The 20945-nt window shown below is 44.4% G+C and overlaps 1 protein-coding gene across 3 annotated transcripts in view; it reads right to left on the bottom strand.

Moving 5' to 3' along the window:
• The window catches only part of XPO6 (exportin 6), a 99465-nt gene that overhangs the window by 22891 nt on the left and 55629 nt on the right, over positions 1-20945 (bottom strand). For 2 of the 3 annotated variants that reach the window (XM_084773904.1, XM_084773906.1), the window contains 5 exons: positions 17502-17611; positions 7779-7887; positions 6139-6231; positions 4746-4815; positions 309-468 (listed from right to left, as the gene is read on the bottom strand). In XM_084773904.1, the coding sequence (XP_084630030.1) occupies positions 309-468; positions 4746-4815; positions 6139-6231; positions 7779-7887; positions 17502-17611 (542 nt within the window). The remainder of the gene's footprint in view (positions 1-308; positions 469-4745; positions 4816-6138; positions 6232-7778; positions 7888-17501; positions 17612-20945) is intronic. The other variant, XM_084773905.1, reaches the window with a different exon arrangement.

Below are 20945 nucleotides of genomic sequence, written 5' to 3'. Positions count from 1 at the left end.
ACCATGCCTCATTTTTTCTAAGTCCAATACCATTTTTACAGCAATACACAAGGTCGTCAATGAAGTAACAGCTTGGCTCGTGTTTACTGTTTGCTCTGTGTTATATACCACACTAAGAGCCTTATTTAACTCTCACATTAAAACTACAAGAAACGTTTCCCACTGTTTTACAGATGAGGGCCTCAAGGCTCAGTACAGCAAATGCCATCTGTTCCATATTAACCTGGACATGATGGGGCTGCATGCTGCCCTCCCATAAAAAGGAGAGCTGAACCCTGAAGGAGGGCTGCACGGCACAGCCAGCCTACCTCTCCACAACTGTGAGAGCATCGTTGAACCTTGCAGCAAACACATCCCCGGTGAAGTACTCAGCTAAACGGCCCACAGCCTGCAGCAGGGAGCTCAAGTCTCGCAGGGAGCAGTGCAAGCGCCGGCAGTCATTCTCCGCTGTGATGTTCAGCCTGTGTCCTAGAACATAACAGCTCTTAGTTTCCCAGAGAACAAGCTTTAGTTCTTCTAATAAACCACCATTACAAAAAAGCCGAACAGGGTAAACTAATGTTCCAACCAGAGAAATCTTCAGTTGCTTCCCGGTGCAGAACTGCACATCTGGGCACAGCCTCCACGTACAACTTCACCTATCTTGCTCCAGGGACCCAGGGCAAGGGCAGTCAAGCCGGAGCATCCCGATCTGGCTCCTTTTGATGCTGGTACAGTGAGGACATTACTGATCTACACTAGAAGATGTGTGAATGGGCGAGGAGTCCAGTAAGTAACACGCCCACCGCGATCCCATTTCCAGGGCAGAGCTCGTGCGCTGTGAGCTCTGCCATTCCAGCCTTGCTGTCCACACACATAGCTATCTCAGGATGAGTGTCTTTCCAGTTCACAGACTTACTCTGTTAAAAATGAACTGGGGTGTGCTCCTACAGTCCACTGCAGGCTTTAGGTCAGCACAACAGGGTAGAAGGGCACAATACTCAGGTACAGTAGGCAGTCCCTGTGCTTTCCCACTGTGAGTACCATCAACCCTCCCAAGCTTGGCTCTTCCACCTTAAAACGGGAAAGATGCTATCACCTGATTCACTACAGGACAGAATGCATTAAGCCCTACAACTTATAGGGCATTGTTAAATTTTGTAATTATTATGGATCACAAAGAACCAAAAATTTCTTAAGTCCTGAAACTTTCTTACTTTTCAGCATACATCCAAACCTACTAATAAATGCTAAGCTGAATAACAAAATACTCTCAATTTAGTCACTCCTTGTCTTGTGGGCTTTCACAGATTCTCACAAAACCAGAAGACAGTCAGGATTTTCAATCTGGAGAAAGACCAGAGTCTGATCAAGTGCTTACCGCACACAGGAGACACGTCAGGCAGGACGCAATAGCTAAGACCCAGCCTTGGGCGCCTGCAGACCCCGCCTCCCTTGGCACTTCTCCCATGCCCCTCCCACAGGCACGCCAGGCTGTCATCATCTCCCATGCCCCTCCCACAGGCACGCCAGGCTGTCATCATCTATCACCAAACTTCCTCCCTTGGTGCTTGCTCCTTTGTGTGGGGCTATGCCCAACAGCCAGCATGGCCGCTCGTCAGAGTAAGCATCAGAACGACCTCCTGCTGTGTGTTTGGACCTTCTCCTAAACTCAGGTTGCCAAGAAGACCTTCCTCCGCTGTCCCTCTCCTGGGGATCCTCACCAATACTATCGCACCATGAATAAAAAACTGCCCAGACAGGCTGTGTATGCATTTCATACTTTGTGTTTGAATAAAATTGCTGACATTTAACCATTTTAGACTGACTAAAACTAATTCTGTTTAGTTGAATCAAAACTAATTCTGCTTAGTTGCATCAAAGGTTCACAGCAGTCAAAACTGTAGATGAAATTTTCCTGAGCCATCTACAAGGCAGACAAGCTCAGAAACAGGAAGTATCCCACATTAAATTCTCCAGCCCTGCTCCCTTCCTCTAGGAAACCTGACTCTCCACCCCAGACACCTACACAGCTCTAAGGGTAAGGGACAACTGTGCTCAGTGACTCGCGTTCTTATTTGGCCAAGGCTTGGTCATCGGCCATCTTCCTCCCTGTCACTCCACAGCCATCTGCAAGCCCCTTACTGACCCTAGACCCCCTCATAGCAACCGCAACCAGCAGCAGAACACGACTGCCTGTCAAGCAGAATCTTTAGACAGAAATCCTGCTACAATCAGCATTAAAGAAGCTTTTCAAATACCCTCTCCCCAGGAAACCAAGATATCATGACACAGTCTAAAAAGCAGCTTCCTTGTCCAAGAGGCACAAATATGAGCATCTAAGGCATTCCATTCTGAAAGAATACACCAATGAGAAAACAACCTCACATAACAAAGATATAAAATTAAAGCTTTTCTATCCTGTAAGTGTAACAAACTCTTAGGGAAGAGAGATTGAGCAGCTAACAAAAGTTGAACTAAGGGAAAATCTCAATGAGGAATAGCAGGAGCCAAATATAAAACAAGTATGGCAACAGCCAAGGAGAGTGTCTCAGTCCAGAGACAGGACAGTGAGAGTAACAGCTGACCTGTCAGGGGCACAAGGCACACGGCAGTCGATACAGGCATGTGTCTTGCTTTGTTTGTGTTTTTTCCTTTTGTTTTGTTTTGTTTTTGTTTTTAAACCAAGCACTGTGCCCAGTGTGAGTGGACGCTGGTGGGAAAGGGACGCCCGTGAGCTGTACAGCAACTCTATTGATTCTGTTACAAATCAGAGTCAAATAAAGGGGAAACTGTCCCTGACTCCCCACTACTCCTGACACTGGAGAACTTAGGCTCTCCAAAGGGGTGATACAAATGAAAGGAAGGAGCCACAAGCCACTGAGGAAGAAGCAGGAATGCTTCTTGAGGAAGCAGGAATGCTTCTTGAGGAAGCAAATAGCCATGGAAACCAGAGAACAAACTGCTCAACATTTTCAAGTTTTCAGCAGCTTTTGCACTGGGCTTCAAAGACACTAAGGCATGGAAGAACGCTTCATCATGGACAAGAATTAAGTCATCATTTTAACGCCTGAGACGCTTTACCACTAGAGTACGTATGGAGAATGAATGAGATAATTTCCTAGAAGAACCAAGTGCTCTGTGGAACTGGAAGGAGGTGGGTTTCAGCGAGGGCAGGGAAACATAAGGTTGCCTTCTACAGTGGGCAGCTGAAGGTCAGCAGTCTCAGGAAAGGATTCAAACCCATGCTGACATTTACCCAGAGACAAAAGTCAATGACATACAGGCATGGTGGAGGCACGCCTTAAACCCAGCATTCAGGAGGCAAAGCCAGGCCGGTCTCTGTGAGTTCTAAGAAAGCTTGGTCTACACAGCAAGTCTGTGGCCTGCCAGGGCTACAAAGTGATAAACAACCATCACCAAAAAGCCAGCTACAACACTGAATTGACCTTATGGGTCAATGGGGGAGGGCAGGACACATTTTTTTTCTTTTGTTTGGTTTCTCTGTGTAGCCTTGGCTGTCCTGGACTCTCTTTGTAGACCATGCTGGCCTCAAACTCACAGCGATCACCTGCTTCTGCCTGCGCAAGTGCTGGGATAAAAGGTGTGTGCCACCATGCACAGTGCACGATACACTTTAAAAAAATAGATCAAAGGTAACATTCTTAGGGCCTAGAATACAATTTTACTTGTAATGGCCCTCAAGGAGAGACCACCATTCTGAGCATCTAGCATTTCTGTAACAAATAATCTTCATGAGTGCAAACACTCACGTTTGTTTTGCAAAGTGTCTTCTCTAAGTTTCTATAAGCTGTTTTTACCCAGGCTACAGAGCCAGAGCTTGTGCTTGAGGCATGCAAGTTCTATCAGCCTCCTGGGGTACAACGAATAACAAATAGTCATGGAAATAAGCTGTTACAGACCACCAAGAAGGGCAGCTCAGTGCCAGGCCTGACAAGAGGCTGCAGGTTAGGTCAGCCTGCAGGGCAATGTTCAAGAGCAGTGCACAGTGGGATAAAAAGGGCAGGGTGGAGTGATGCACAGACTGAGGTTACTGGTATTTTCATCTGGCAAAAATTAATGTCAGGTTATGGCATCTTTCCATCATTCCTTATTATACCTAATCTCGCTCTTAGCACAAGCCAGCTATGTGGGCCTCCCTGGGTAAATCAACCTCTCTGATGAGCACTGTCATTCTTCTGTAAAGTACTGGTAACTGGTAACATTACTTCTATCCTGTAGCACAGAGGAGAAAATGGACCACACAGCAAACAACATAGTGCCTGGTGTATAATGAGTGTTCTACAAAGAGGCTGTGATTATTATCAGCAAAGTTACAAATATCAACCCTCCACTCCAACCTGAGATACCAAAATTCTTTGCGTCAGTCTGTGGGCAGAGCCTCCTGCAGACTACTCACAGCAGGAGAGCTCCAGAATCAATGGAGCTGCTACTCTGGTTGCCTCATTCCACAAGCCAGAGGTAGACGCTGCCCTAGTGAAAGGCCACAGCCATTTGCTTTCCAGCACACTTGCAGTTTTAAAGGATGTGAGAAAACACTCCAGGGCTTTTAGTCTTTGCCCTGATTAGATTCCCCCCATAGCTTCTTTGTAGCAGGAAGGAATTTTTTAAAACTTTTACTTAGAAGTTGAAGAGCTGTGAAGAGAAGCTGTATAAGGCAGATGGTATTATTATAGCAGAAGCAGCAATGATGAACTATCAGTCCAATTTTTTAATGCTAAATTTGAACATAAAGACCAATTTACCTGACCCCGAAGTAACTACAAATTGCTGTAATCCCAAATAAACTTCTAAATTGTCCTGAAGAACTGGGAACTGAAAACAAAGAGACAAAGTTTAAAACAAAACTCATAAATGCAAGTTCTGATACTATTTTTAACCCTAAAGTATTAAGTGCCTATGGGGAGAAGCTGTGACAGGTTGGCAACTTCCCTTTACAGGTGCTAAGCGTAGCTCCTTTCAGCGCCCTCCCCAATCCTACAGATAAAACCTACTAGAACCAGAACAACAAAGAAATCAATGTCAGCTTCACTGCTTTAAAAGCCATAGCAAAATATTCTGGGGCATGACTATGAACAGTCCCAGAAAGGGCCATCAGCTCTACGACACCCGCAACTTCAAGAGCTGGGCCACCCTCAAGTCTGGGAAGGTCCCTGACTTCGTAAGAAATGTCAGGCGTGTCTTACTAATGTGCATGGCAAAGAAAAAAGGCAGGCCCAATTATTTGGGTATAAGTTTCCCTTGCTCATTGTGCAGACAGGACTTCATAGTGGCCCCTTTCTTTCCGAGGCTGCTACTCACTGTTTAGATAAGTCAAGACTTAAACATGCCTAAGAAAAGGAGGTAGCAAAGCGAACTGTCGCTTCCTATGAGAGAATGCCAAGTAGTGGCTTGCAGTTGTTACACACAGAAGCTGACTACTGGAACCCAGCACATACACACAGGCAGAGAGACTTGGCAATCTGTCCGTAGTGAGAATGACACAGGCTAATCTTTTATCAGTGCAACTTCTTCAAGTAACACGTCTATTGGCTGGCTGCCTCCCAGCTACTAATAAAAACATGAAGACATTTCTACAATTCATACTGTATCTAAGACTAAACAGTACTTCCAAAAGTTGGAAAAAAATGGTTCCTGAAAATATTAACAATAAATTTGAAAGCTGGTTTATAGTAAATTAGTCTCTGAAATAAACAAATAAGCGCTGGGGAGAAGATTCAGCTGGGGAACTGCTTGCCCCACAAACAAGAAGACATGAGTTTAATTTCTAGAAACCACGTTAAATAAAGGTGTGTATGGTGGCACAGGTCTTGTACTCCCAGCACTGGGAAGGCAGAGAAAAGAGGGCCTCTGTGACTTGCAGTCAGCATGGCTTATTTGGTGAGTTACAGGTCAATAAGTATTGTCTTTAAAAAACAGGGTAGATAGATGGCCCTAAGGAACATCACATGAGGCTGACCTACACACACATATAGGTAACAGACAGAAAACAAACAAACACACACACACACAAACAAGGGGGGGGGAGGAGAAAATAATGTATAGATACTGGGAGAGAAGAAAGACAGAAAAGTACAGAAGTCATGCTTATGAGCCAGGAACCAATTATATTGACTTTCCCTTCAAATGGTGAGTTACCAGAGTCGAGAAGGCATGTGTGGGAAGGAGCTCCATCACTTTGGCCACTACCTCCAAGCTCTGGCGTAAGTACCGCTGCCACTCCGTCTGCTGCTGTAGGGGAAACAGATATATTAGCTCTCCCAGACAAGCATCCCTGTCGTCTTCATCGCCACCCTCTCTTTAGCCTTAATACTATTCTCAGATGTTAAATTTTGAGAAAAAAGGAAATAATGGAATCAGGAATTTGGAACTATTTTAGCTAATTTTCTAATAAGCTACTTCTTCAGAAAACAAGTAATTCACAGGATCTCAGAGAGCCACCTGTGAAAAGTTTGAGGGCTTTCCTTTATCCCACTGATGGGGATTAGTCACTTCTTTACATACAGCTGACTCAAGGAGCACCATTCAAGTCTAAGTTCATAGGCTGCATCGGTGTTCCAAGGACCAGCCACTAACACAAGTTCTGGTCCCATCTCAAACTCCCAGAATCCAGGCGGATCGCTTTGAGTTCGAGGCCAGCCTGGTCTACATAGAGAGTTCCAGGACAGCCAGAGCTACACAGAGAAAGCCTGTCTTGAAAAACAGAACAAAAAAACAAAATCAAATCAAACCCCCAGAATCAGGATGTGTTTCAGCAAGCTGTTGTAGAGATTCTTAGCAGAATTAAAGGTGAGGAAACCCTGGCCTCAGTCAGTCAACAGCACAACCCTCCCTTCCACATGTGTTGTCTCATGTAACTGTCAACACAAGTCAGCACATTGCTATTGTGGAGATGAGAACCAAGGCTTATAAAAACTGAAAACTGGCCAGGTGTGGAGGTACACACCTTTAATCACAACACTTAGGGAGGCAGAGGCAGGCAGATTGCTGTGAGTTTGAGGCCACCTTGGTCTACAAAGTGAGTCTAGGACAGCCAAGGCCTCACAGAGAAACCCTGTCTCAAAAACAAACAAACAAAACAAACAAACAAACAAAAACCCCAACCAAACCAAAACAAAAAACCCAAAAACTAAAAACTACATCTCCTTTGTGCCCAAAGCTATGGAGATTCAAATGTAAGCCATCTGGTTCTAAGTAGAGTGTCTTTTTATTATTCTAAGAATCTACTCTCAAGGGAATGATCATAGGCACCAGGCGCTCTGATTTTGGGCATACTAGACCTATTTTTTAAGTGGCTGGCAGTTAGGAGGAAACAAGCACTAGAGTTGTGCCCCTAAAAATATTTTTCTTATTTATGTTGAAACAGACCAACAGCAATATATTCAGGCAGGCAGTGGTGGTGCATACCTTTAATCCCAGCACTTGGGAGACAGAAGCAGGCAGATCTCTGAGTTCAAGGCCAGCCTGGGACACATATTAAGTTACAGGACAGCCATGGCTAAACAGAGAAACCCTGTCTCAAAAAAACAAACAAAACCCAAAAAACAAAAACTCCACCTTATATGCCTAACACAGACTATCACTTCAGCTTTCTCATTTGAACACCTCTTGAACTATTCCTGCCAGTATCTAACTAGGTAGATAAGAGAGTAGAGGCCGGGAGCACGGCATTCTCATTAAAGCATTTCTCGAGCACATCGGGTCTACTATACTTCTAGTCTGCGAGGTAAAAAGAAACAATGAGGTGAGACAGACCAGCAGGAGAGTAATGCTCTTACATCATCATCCAGAGTTTCGTCATCCAACTCCTCCAGCTGGGCCTGGTTGTATCTAAACTGGATTCGATTCAACACCTCTGTGAGCAGGAGAACCAGCGCATCTTCGTACCTAGGAGGGAAGATTCACCATCAGGTGATGTAGCCAGGCCTCAGTAGTATTCACCTTGGATGCCTAAAGTCCTGGTGCTTTGTTTCTGAGTTGGCATAAATAAGTGTATGTGAGAGAAGCAGGTACTTTACTATCTACATCACACATCTTTTTGATGGACTCGCTTTTATAGTTAAGGCAGTTACCAGCTCGTGTGGTTGTTGTTTGAATGAAATATAATTTTCAATCCTTTGACTTTCAATCTATCCTTATTTGAATCTAAAGTGAGTTTCTTGGTAATTGGATCGTGGATTTTCAAATCCATTCTGCCCATCTCGCTTTTTAACAACAGAATTTAATCCATTATATATCATTATCAATACAGCAAGGATTATTTTTATGTCATATGTCCCTCAATTACTACCTTCTTTTGTGTCAAAAAAATACATATTTTCTAGTATAGCATTTTAAATGACGTCTTTTATTTTACTACAGAATTTTAAGTGTGTATGTGTGTGTGTGTGTGTGTATGTGTATGTGTATGTGTGTTGGTTGTAAATCATTTCCATAGGGACTACAGTATTGTATACGAATATCAATGAGTAATACTTTGGAGGGGGGACTCAAAACAGGGTTTCCCTGTGTAGCCTTGTAGAAGCAGGCTAGCCTTGAACTCAGAGAGCCACCTGCCTCTACCTCAGGTGCAGGGACTATGGGCGTGTGTCACCACACCCAGATTAACACCATCACCCATATTTTCCTGATGAGAAAACTGTAATTAAATTGCACAAAATTAACAAATCTAGCTATCTTGAAACCAGGGCTCCCTAACTCACATCTCATGTTCTCTCTACATATATAAATTAGCAGTGGCTTTCAGCCAAACCCAAAACTCAATCTTCAATTAATTTTAAGACCACTTAAAAGGACTTGACAAAATCATAACCCTGTAGTTTATATCTAAAAGTAATTATCAAAGACATGTCTCAAGCCCTACGTCTGGCTACTTTCCACAATAAAAGCCTAGCATAGGAGAGACTGCGTTATTACAGAATACACGGTATCACACTTCTTCTCTCACCTTTTTTTTTGGGGGGGGGGGAGGTTGGAAGGGGCATTGTTTTGTTTGTTTTTCCAAGACAGGGTTTCTCTGTTTTAGCCCTGGCTGGCCTCCAACTCACAGCAATCCACCTGCCTCTGCCTCCCAAGTGCTAGGATTAAAGGCATGCACCACCACCACCTGGCTCAACCGCTTATTTTTAAGAACACATTACGCTGCCTAAATGCTTGCCTTTCCTGAGGCAAAAGCTTCTAAGAACAGTTAAGATATTGTTCCTGTTTGTAAGCACTGTGAACTGGGGCTGAGCCTCTATGGAGCATACTTCTGGGCCTTTTAGACTCTGCCGCAGGGATGCTAGAGGAAGCCTCAAGAAGGTGAAGGGTTTCATCTTTCCATGGTCTTGCTCTCTGGCGATGCTGCCCAGCATCAGCTATGCCCCCCCCCTCCCAACTTCACTCTACATGCCTGGCACCTATCTCACTCACATACTCAGTGGGCCAGGAGCTCCTGAAGGAACCGTGAATGCCAGCTTCCTAGGCCTCATCAGAGCACCTGGGACAAAGGATGTGGTCTACTCTTTAGAGAGCTACCAACTACATGGAACTTACTTAACTCACTGGTCCCCTTCTCTGCCCCTGGCTTAGTGGTAGAGCTGCTTCCTGTATTATCAACTGTGTTGCCTCTCTCATTGCTTTCTTAGCCTTCTAACACTATTTAATCAACTGTCTACATTAAAGTAAGCATGGTTTCCTGGTAGTACCCTAAACCAATTTACCACCATATCCCAAGAGAGCCAAACTCAAAAGAAGTAAACCAAGGTCAACAACTATAGTCCATCTAGTCCAAAGCATTACCAGCCACAGAGATACTCTGCAGCCCCAACAATCCTCCTGGGCTATGACATTTAATTAGATGGGTACACAGCTCATTTTCTACCTATGGGCAGGTACTACTCCCTCCCCACAAGATTGCACCATTGTTTTTAAGTGATTTAATATTACAGCGAGCACCCAACCTGGAATAGAATAGCCACTGAGTATAGCCCAGAAAAGTATACTGGATGGGGAAATTACTGATAAAATTTACAACAAGGTGTGGGGGGGGGGGGGGGAGGATGGAATCCCACTTGAGTGGATGTCCAGGAAGGTAACAACACTCAGGCCTACAGCTCATTCCCTGCTATTTTCCTGTGACATAATCTATAATATAGTAGGTGTTTTGCTATAAATTGTTATGTCTGATCAAAACATTCTCACAGACAGAAAGAAAATCCCTTTCAGACTAGAACACAGATTTTGCCACTGCCCAGATAAAATGGAATTCCAAGACTGTACATAAAAGAGAACTCTAAATGAGAAGAAAGCATCACTGGCAGTTGGCAACTCCACATGCAAAAGTCCTGTAGTACTTAGAAATTAAACTCCATCAGGAACTGTGCTAAAGGCACACAAGTAACTCAGCTCCCCAAGTACGTGGTGGGTGTCACAGAGCGTGTGGATGCGACAGAGACCCCAGCTGCTCCTCTATACCTATTCCCTGACACCACTCCCGCCCTGAGTAAGTGCACAACGGCATTGAGAACAGCTAAAACACTACATTTCCCAATAGACAAAAAGAAATGACTGACGTGGGTGTACTAGCTAATTTTTATGTCAACTTGATAGGCTAGAGTCATTTGAGAGAACCTTAAGTGAGAAAATCTCCCCACCAGATTGGTCTGTAGGGAAAGTCTATGAGCATTTTATCAGTGATTGATGCTGGGTGGCCCAGGTCACTGTGGGTGGTACCACCCATGGCAGGTGGCCGTGGGAAGCATGCTAAGCAAGTCATGAGAGCAAGCCAGTAAGCAGCATTTCTCCATGACGTCTGCATCAGCTCCTGCCCAGCGTGATGGACTGTGATGTGGAACTATAAATGAAAAGACCTTTTCCTCCAAGTTGCTCTTGATCACGTTGTTTAGCCAGAGAACCCTGACTGCGGCAGCAGGGCTCCTAGGAGAGCTCATCTGCCTGTCCTCTCCACTTCTCATTCTCCATCTGAGTCCCCTCCAACTGCCCTTCCCATGAGAAAGACTGCCAGCAGGTGGCAATGTCAAGTAAATTGGTAGAAACTAACTGTGTCTATGTGAAAGAACAGCCCCTCAGTCTAACTCTATTTGGGGCAGGGTCGCTAAAGAGGTAAAAAGGGTTAAGTTTAGATCTTAACCGGCAGCACTGGTATCCTCATAATAGAGAGGCTCCTCTGAGCATAAATATTTTATTTTATTTTATTTTATTTTATTTTATTTTATGTGTATGGGTGGGTGTTTTACCTGCATTTAAGACTGTCTACCATGTGCATGCCTGATTACCTAAGGGGGCAAAAAGAGAGCTCAGGTTCCCCTGGAACTGAAGTTACAGATGGGTGTGAGCCACCATGAGTGCAGGCAATCAAATTCAGGTCCCCTGAAAGAGCAGCCAATATTCTTAACTGTCAAGCCATCTTTCCAGCCCCTTAAGGAACTTAAAAGAACTAAAAATCAATCAAGTATATCTAGATAACAAAACTGAACTGGAAAACACTAACAAGGATATATGGGAAGTCTCCAAATATTTAGAAATTAAACAGATTTTAAAGTGAAATTTAATAATTTAAATTAAGTGACATGGCATATATTAAACTCTTGATAAAGCTGAAGTAGTGCTTAGGCAGAACTATACAGTATTAAATGTACATATACTGGGCTGGGGAGATGGTTCAGTAATTGAGAAGGCCTTGCTGCTCTTGTATAGGACCCAGGTTCAGTTACCAGCAGCCACATGGCAACTAGCAACTGTCTATGACTTCAGTTCCTGAGGACACAATGCTCTTCAGGCCTCCTTGGGCACCACACATCTGTGGCGCACAGACAGGCCCACACTAATACACACAAAACAAAAACCTTTAAAACAACACATATGTATAAATGGAAAAAAACTCTAGTAGACACAAACTCAACTGGACAAAACTAGCCAAGTTAAAGCAACTAAAAAGTAGATGCCCAATAAATACAAACAAGCAAACGAGTCTAGACACAGAAGCGAATGGAGTTCAAGTCAGTGACTGCAAGGAACTGATACAAAATCCTGGATACTCTGGTACATAAACATCTCCTGGTAGGGGCTACCTGGCTACTGCAACTCTGCCCTATATCTTGTTAACACTTTTATTAGCACTGCCCAGAGTCATGTAAAACTGCAGCACCTCCTTCTTAAGCAGAATAGCCACTTTTTTTTTAAACAGTCTATTTTAATGACACTCAAATTCCTTGAGTCAGCAGCCAGCACATATCAGTACTTTTGTGACAAAACAGTTTACAGGACATGACACAATAACTTTAGGTTGCTTTGCTTCCCACACTGGTTTCTTCCTCTTCCTGTAAAACCCAAATTTTACACAGTGCCCAGCCCTGTTGATGAGCACCTCCCCCCACCCCCCCAAAAAAAGGAAAAAGAAAAAGGAGGGGCGGGGAACAGGTAGTGAACACTTTTTCGGTGAGCACTAACTGCAAGCCAAGGCCCCAAATCCTTCACAGTGTGAGGAAGATACAAATACTTCCAGAACAAAGGAGCATGCGGACCTCAACAGTGGGCTCTCTATGCTGCTGTGGAACTCATGCGCAGGACAGTCGCCTCCATCCACAATTCTGATACAGACACTGACCTTAACACTGGCCCAAGTCCTCAAGTCCCACCAGTTCTCAGCCAGAAACTTGAACATTCTCACAAAGCAAGAACATGCAGTTTCCAAACTCCCAGGACCACAAATAAATCTGAGTACCTTTGTGCTTCAAAGTCTGCAGCCTACAATGCCACTTTGTTACAACAAATAGTGCAGAACTAAAACACAAGGGACAGGAACTGAGTGCTGCCTTTGTGACTTAACCACACCTATGCTTCCCATTTGAGACAGCAAGAAAACAAGTTCTGACTACTTCCTATAGACCCATCGGCTTTGAAGTTCGGCTTAAGCCACAGATGTGATTCTAAAAGCATGCCTGTGCTCTGAGATGACAAACATCCCATCACATTACTAGCCTCATAGTGAAAATAAGTATGGTGATTAGCAGCACTAATGGTCTTGTTCAGCTGCTCACATAAACAACTCATCTCTGATACACTAGACACAACAGTGACTTCCAAACCTTCAAATCCTTAACTTAAAAGCTTCTATACTTAACATGCTTGTAGAGACACATAACGTAAGGGATGACGTAAGGCCAGGGCCAGTGCTCTTCCTGTGGACTATCTTGGTGCTGTTCTTTCACGCCATTCCTTCAACCACTAGAGTGTTAAGCAAGAAAAATAGGTTCTAGGAGGTGGCTACTGTTTAACATAAATCAATCCAGCTTTAAGGACTTCATTTTTCTGTTTTGTTACATATACATATTTTAAAAATAATTACAAGGCTGGAGAGATGGCTCAGAAGTTTAAAAATGGACCTGAGTTTGTTTCCTAGCACTGACAAGCAGTGGTTTACAATTCCCTGTAACTCCAGTTGTGGGGGATCTGACACCCCCTTAGCTGCTCCCACAGACCAGGTCCTCATGTCTGTGACACCTCTTCTGGCTTCTATGAGCACCTGCACACACATGGCATACATACTCACACACACACACAATAAATGTCAAGAAGGTGGTGAGGAGATGGCTCAGCTGTTCAGAGCATTGCTGTTTCAGAGAGTGAGTTCAGTTCCCAGCACCTACATGAGGCAGCTCAGCTTCAGGGGAGCTGACATCTGGCTTCCACGGGCACACACACATGTACATACTAATCAGACACATAAATAAAAATAGATATTTTTTTAAGTCGTGAAAAATAAGGTTTAATTTAGAAAAAGTAAAACTATCAATGAGAAAATGTCCCAGCATTTAAAGGAGCCAACCAGAATTCCTGAGCACTGTTCTCTCAGACGGCAGGCTGCTGTGCAGAAAGGGCAAAAGGACTTTAGTTGCCCATGGTCACCACCACAGTCAAGTGGCAGCAGCATTTTACATTATTTCTTGTCGTCATCATCACTATACCATTAGAGTGTTTAATACAGATCAACACAGTGTCTATGTTTTATATGCATGACTTTCGATCCTAACCCTCCTACAAGATATCCATTGTGCAGGCAAAAATGTGTCAGCCCAGCACCTGACCACAAAGAATCCTTGAAGCAGAAGAAGCAGTTAAACTCCCTATGTCACTGTCCCACCTACCGGTGCAAACAATCTCCAGTAACCTGTACTTTTTAACACTAGCAATCTCCTCAGTGGTGTCATGTCTTCCACACCTCCTGTCTGCACTGTGATTTAAAGAGCACTTTCATAGTAATCACTTTTCCAGTTCATTCTAAACTATAAGATATAAAAGAGAATCTATCACTAAACATAAAAAGTGAGGCACAGTCCCCCAAACCAAAAGGTATGCCTGTTTGGTGTACAAGAGACGCATTTTTATGAAATGGCTTTTCTTTGAAGAATTGCATTCAAAAACAAAACTGTCCAAGCTGGTAATGTCACCAGAGCTTCTACTGTGTAAAAAGTTTTCCGCTACATGAACACACTCTCCAGCCATACCGCACTTGACCCAACACTAGAGCAACTCAGAAGCTATTCTGCAATCGAAGGATGCTCGCAAACAAAAGAACAAAAGTTTAAACTTGGAGTGTATTTACTTTAAAAATCCACAAAACCTTAGCAATGAAAGAGTTCTTCTAGAGACCTACTACAGCCTCTCTTCCCAGGAGGAAATGTCCACTTCCTCCATTTGGCGCTACTTCTGGGAAAGGGCGTTCATTGCCACAGCACTCTCGAGGCTGGAAGTACCCTGCAATGACTCACACACGGAAGGAGATGTGCTGCTAAGAGCTGGGTCTTGGGGGTGACAGTTGGGTAGGTCACTGGAGGCCTGACCTGGACGGGCACAGCTTGGCCCTGCTTTCTCCTTCCCTCACCTCTTCCCTGGCCACTCAGGTGTGGTCAGCCTTGCTCCGCCCATGCGTCCCACCACTATGTTCTGCCTCACCGAGGCCCAGAAACAAGAGGAGCAAATGACTATGGAATGAAACTTCTGAACTCAAAATATACCTTTCCTCCAGGCACTCGCTGCAGTGGCAGCTGGCTGGCACAACCTCGCTGGCACCATTTACTACCCACTCACACCAAGCCAAGCATTCTAAACGTTAGCTCTTAGTCTCAACAACTGTCACCAACAAACAGAGAAACAAAACCTTCCTGAAGAAAGTTACCTAAGGACAACCAAGTACAAACTACAGAGTGAGCTTTCAAAGCCCGGGCTCCTCCTGAGGCCATGTCCTGATGACCACAGCGACTGCTCTTGTCAACACTGTGCAGACACAGAAGCTGTCGCGAAGCGGGGGGCAGTCTGCAGCCTCTCCCCTGAGTTAGGCAGAACGGCGCCTAGAGCTGAAGCCCATTTGCAAGTGCCCGTCAAGACTACTGAACACACTGAAACGTAAGACTCAGGGCTGGCACAATGGAAAACAAACAGGATGCAATCTTTGGCCTACAGGTTACACAAGAGAACATATAAAATGCTAGGGTTTACACTGCTAAGAAAAGCTGATACTTAACCTTTTCTGTGTGTGGATCCTGCCATTACCTGCTAGCATGCTAAACTCTCCCTGGCCATGGCATGGGCATTATACTGGACAAGAAATAAGTTTTCTGTCTGTAAAGCAAGAAAGACATTCTCCGTTTTTCTATATTTAAAAATATAATTAAGAGCTGAGCATAGTGGCATACACCTTTAGTCCCTGCACTCAGGAAGCAAAAGCAGGTAAATCTCTGTGAGTTCCAGGCAAGCCTGATCTACAGAGTAAGATCCTAGACAGCCAGGGCTACAGAGTGAAACCCTGTCTCAAAAAACCAAAACAGCAGCAGCAGCAGTAGTGATGGGGGGGGGGGGGGGAGTGGCAGTGGTGGTGGTGGCAGTGGTGGTGGCAGTGGTGGTAGTAATAAGTAGCAGTGGTGATGGGAGGAGGAGGTGGTAGTAGTAGTAGTAGTTGTTGTTGTTGTTGTTGTTGTTGTTAACAGAAGTGGGAAGACCCATCCTCATTGCTAGGGGCAGAGTTCCTGATAGAATAAAAAGGAGAGAGTGGAGGACTATCATTCTCTGTCTCTCTCTCTCCCTCCCTTCCCCTCCCCTCCCCTCTCCTCTCCTCCTCTCCTCTCCTCTTCTCTCTCTCTCTCTCTCTCTCTCTCTCTCTCTCTCTCTCTCTCTCACACACACACACACACTCACACACACACACACACACTCACACACACACACACTCACACACACACACACACTCACACACACACACTCACACACACACACACTCACACACACACACACTCACACACACACACTCACACACACACACACTCACACACACACACTCACACACACACACTCACACACACACTCACACACACACACACTCACACACACACACACACTCACACACACACACACACTCACACACACACACACACACAGGGATGATCTGTTCCCTCACATACTGAGACATAATAAACCTTGTGTCTTTGTTACTGTTCTACGGCTATGAGGAAATAGATATTAATGCAACTTTTAAAACAAGGCATTCAGTTGGGACTTGCTTGTTTCAGAGGTTAGTCCATGGCCATCATGGTAGGGAGCATCTGACAGGCAGACATGGTGCTAGAGCAGAGGCTGAGAACTCAATCACTGGGCCTGGCATGGGCTTCTGAAACCTCGAAGCCACCACCAGTGACACACCTTCTCCAACAAGACCTCCCCCCTAACCCTTCCTACAGTCCACCAACCGGGAACCAAACATTGTCGGGTATTTTGCCCTGGCAAGGAGAAAGTCTATTTGGTACTTATCTCTGAAGCAGAAGATTTTTAGTTTGTGCCCCTTTTGCCTCAGCCTCCATAGTGCTAGGACCTCCAGTGTGCTCTATCATGGCCAGCTCTTTTCCTAGTCATTTGTTTCATGCCAAGCATTCATTAAATTAGAAAACTTTAACACACCAGGCAGTGGTGGTGCAAACCTTTAATCCTAGCACTTGGGAGAAAGAGGCAGGCGGATTTCTGATCTATAGAGCAAGTTCCAGAACAGCCAGGATTATACAAAAAAACAAAAAACAAATTAAAAAAAAACCTGTCTTGAAAAACAATAAATAAATCAAAGGAGGGGGGGACACAAAAACATGACACATCTCAGAGTTTAAAAACATAAAGAACCTTGAGTTTCTTCTATGTCCCTTATAACCGTGAGATCAGCCATGTGTCTCCTATGCTCCAAGCATTCTACACTTGCTATGGGTCGTTTTAAAGCACTTCAACCAATAAATACCTGACGTATCTCTAAAACAAGGACCTTAAAAAACAACCACAAAAGCATTATCATACCTAGAATTTTAACTGTGTGTTACTTTTTAAAAGAGAAAATGGTCAGACAGCATTACTGCCTGGGCTTGACTCAGCTCTCCTTGAGCAGGCCCAGCAGCATGGCTGCCCCTCGGGGCACAAGGATAACTGGCAATAGAAACTCTCTCTGTTTATCAGTGTTGTAAAGTTACCTGTTGAGAACTGCTTCCTTGTCTCCCAGACGACTTTTAATTTTACTTGTCAGATAGTCCAAAAACAGTGTCCAGATATCCAAACAAGAGAAGTAACCTTCATGAGTGGGCTATGGTACAAAAGAAATCCAGATAATACAGTTACTTAATGCAGCTGTGTGCTTACAAACACATACACTAGCATGGCAAAGCCAAAGGCCAACAGTCCCTTCTCCACTGCAGACTCTGAGTCAGCCTTCAGCAGTGGAGCCTATGTAACGTAACGAGAGAGGGCACCATGGGACACTCCCTGAGGAAACTGCTGTGGAAGGCCTACAGAATGTGCCAAGGAAACTGCCTGCGCCTGTGTGGAGCGGCTCTCCACAATCCACCCACTCTGTATGACTTCTGAGGAAGAAACCTGAGCTCTAGAAAAAGTGTTCTAGGTCATCATCAGAAGCAGGCTCCTCTGACCACAGCCTTGTCCTTCTTACCACAAACTATGATAAAACCAAATGTAAGTCAGGTGCCTTCAGAGGCAACAGTCTACACATCTGACCGTAAGAAAAGTAACAATGGCAGTTCTTTCTACACAGAAAAGTGAAAAGAAGCTGTTGAGTATCACCTCGGGGGATTATGCTATTAGCAAAACCCCAGTGTCAAACAGGCCAATAGCAACCTCAAACCAGGAGCTGACAAAGACAGACAAGGAGAAAAACCAAGTCTTTGTGGGGCCCTAGTACCTGGCCAATCATCCTATCCTTAGCAAATTTCTTAAACGCCTTGAGAGTCTAGTCATATAATATCTAGGAAGCACATGTCTTTCTTTTCGATTAACTCCTCCCCCAAATCTCTAACAGATAAACTCAAGCTCTGGTCACCTACACGGGTCCTTTGATTCTGCTAGCTGACCATTTCACCATGGCCCCAGCACACACACATTTGGGGGAAGGTTTGACAGAACAGGCCTATACTCTAGCTAATCAGAGAGCTAAGGATCTCAAGATCAAAGCCTTACTGAGCCAAAGATTAAGCCTGAAGTCAGCCTAGGCAGTTTAACCAGACCCTGTCACAAAATGGAAACTGAAGCAGGACTTTGGATTGGGGTAGAGGTTGGTTAGCAAAATATTTTCCCTCCAAATTCAAGGCCCTGGGTTTGACCCCTAGCAGACCCTAAGTCAGGCGTGATGGTACATATATTCCTACAATCCTAGCTCTCCAGAGGCAGAGCAGCAGAACCAGGAAGGACCTTAAGGTCATCCTCCAATACATAGCAAGTTAAAGGACAGCCTGAGGTACATGATTCTTTTAAAAATAAAATAAATAAAAACACATCACAAAACAAGAGAGAAAGAAAGGGTTAGGAATGTAATCCGGTGAAAGGGGGTACCTGTTCCTAGCATGTGTGAGGCCCTAGGTTCTATCCTTGGGGTGAGAGATGGCTCAGAGTAAAAGTGATGGCTATGCAAATCTGGCCACCTAAGTTCGATCCTTAAATCCCATGGTGGGAGGAGAACAGATTTTCAAAAGTTGTTCTCTGATCTTCACATGTATGTTGCGCCATTTGCATGCACACATCACATATATACATAAACACATATACACATATACAAGAAAAACAAATTTAAGTAAATTTTTAACTTTTTAAAAGAAAATACAATAGCCTTTTCCATCAGAGTTAGCTTTTGTCAACTTGACACCCACTGGGAAGAGAGCAACTCAACTGAGGAACTACTCCATCATACTGAATCTGTGAGCACATCTTTGGGGCATTTTCTTAGTGACTGATCTAGAAGAGCCCAGGCCGCTGTGGGCAGCCCCACCTCCATGGGGAACCAGCGGCTTTCCTCCGTAGTTCCTGCCCTGACTTCCCTCAGTGATGGTCTGTGATTGGGACATGAAAGCCAAATAAACCCTCCCTCCCCGGGCTGCCTTTGGTCATGGTGTTTATCATAGCAACAGAAAGCAATATAGGACAAGTGGCCTTCTATTTCTGAAATCCAAAGTTTTCAATGACAAAGAATTTTCTCAAGGAATAACTAATGAATAAATAAATAAAGCAGAACACAGGAGCTGAAGTCTCAAATAGGAAAATTAAAAATTAAAAAACCCACTATGGCTGGGCGTGATGGCGCATGCCTTTAATCCCAGCACTCGGGAGGCAGAGGCAGGTGGATTGCCTGGTCTACAAAATGAGTCCAGGACAACAAGGCTACATAGAGAAACCCTGTCTCAAAAAACAAAAAGAAAAAAGAAAGAAAGAAAAGAAAAAGAAAAAAGCACTAGGATGCTAGGTAAGTTTTCTCTTTCCTAGAGTCCCAACATTTGAGTCTGGGTCAAGAGGGTTACCAGGATTTCAAGGTCAGCAGGGGCTCAAAGTGAGATTTTTGTCTTAAAAGAATAAAAAGTAACATTAAAAAATTAAAATAAGCCACTAGGGCTGTAGCACAGCAGAGCATGTATCCAACCTATTTATGACTCTTGAGTTCCAGCCCCAGAATCACAAAGAAACAAGACACTAAAAACCATGCAGATTGCAACCTTACAACCTAAAGAAAGCTAAAGGGATGCGCTAATACCACCCAAGATTGTCAAGCCATGAAACAAACTCAGAGAAGAAGCAGGTAAACTGAGTATCTAACCATGGGGAACTAACGCAGAGTTGGTAGATTGGCCCCTGCAGCTGCCATACAATACCTGCAGTCTTGTCAGAGCACTGGCTTACCAAGCTTCCCTCAAGTAAGTCACCTCACTGTCTTTTCTCAGTTTGAGAATCCCCACTGGTCCCTTCAAAAGAACATGAGTGATCAGGAGCACATGGAAATGCTTTTTAAAAGCCACTATAAACAAACAAACCAACCTGTGGCTTTGCACCTACATACATATTACACTCATGAATGTGCAAGACCATGGCTAAGGCTGGAAATAGGGCCCCTTCTACCCATCACTCTTACACCTGACTGGCCACGGTGAGAGGCCTGTGCACGGCTTGCAGGCTGCCATGTAAACAAAGAGGATAGATGACCTGACTTTTGGAATCACTCAGATTTTCATAACATGCCCTGATCCATTTATTAAAAGTAACTGTATCCAGATTTGCTTTTTTGATTCTATGGCTGACCACACACCAGTCGTGCCTCCCAAATGCTTTAGAGTGGTGATTCTTCATTTGCACCGATCGTTATAGCAGCCTTGGAAAGTGAACATTTGTTTCTTCATACTTTACAATTTAGAAACCCAAGTCTCAAAAGTGAAGTTGCCTGCCCAAGATGGCAGGACAGCCAAGGGCCAATGAGAACTTCCGCTTCCAGTCCATAGCTGTGCCACCCCAGGCACTGCTTTGGAGGAGAGACAAAGGAAACAAGCAAGGCCATGAGGGATCTGAGAACACAGTGAGATAAGGGGCTGAAGACAGAAATCTCAGGCTTACAGAGTTACCCCAAGAGGCACAACAGCCAAGGAAAG

This window comes from Acomys minous (genome assembly GCF_964271855.1).
Source record: "Acomys minous genome assembly, chromosome: 2".
Taxonomy (NCBI): Eukaryota; Metazoa; Chordata; class Mammalia; order Rodentia; family Muridae; genus Acomys; species Acomys minous.
The sequence above is the reverse complement of the archived record's forward strand: the minus strand, read 5'-3'. Positions and strand labels throughout refer to the sequence as shown.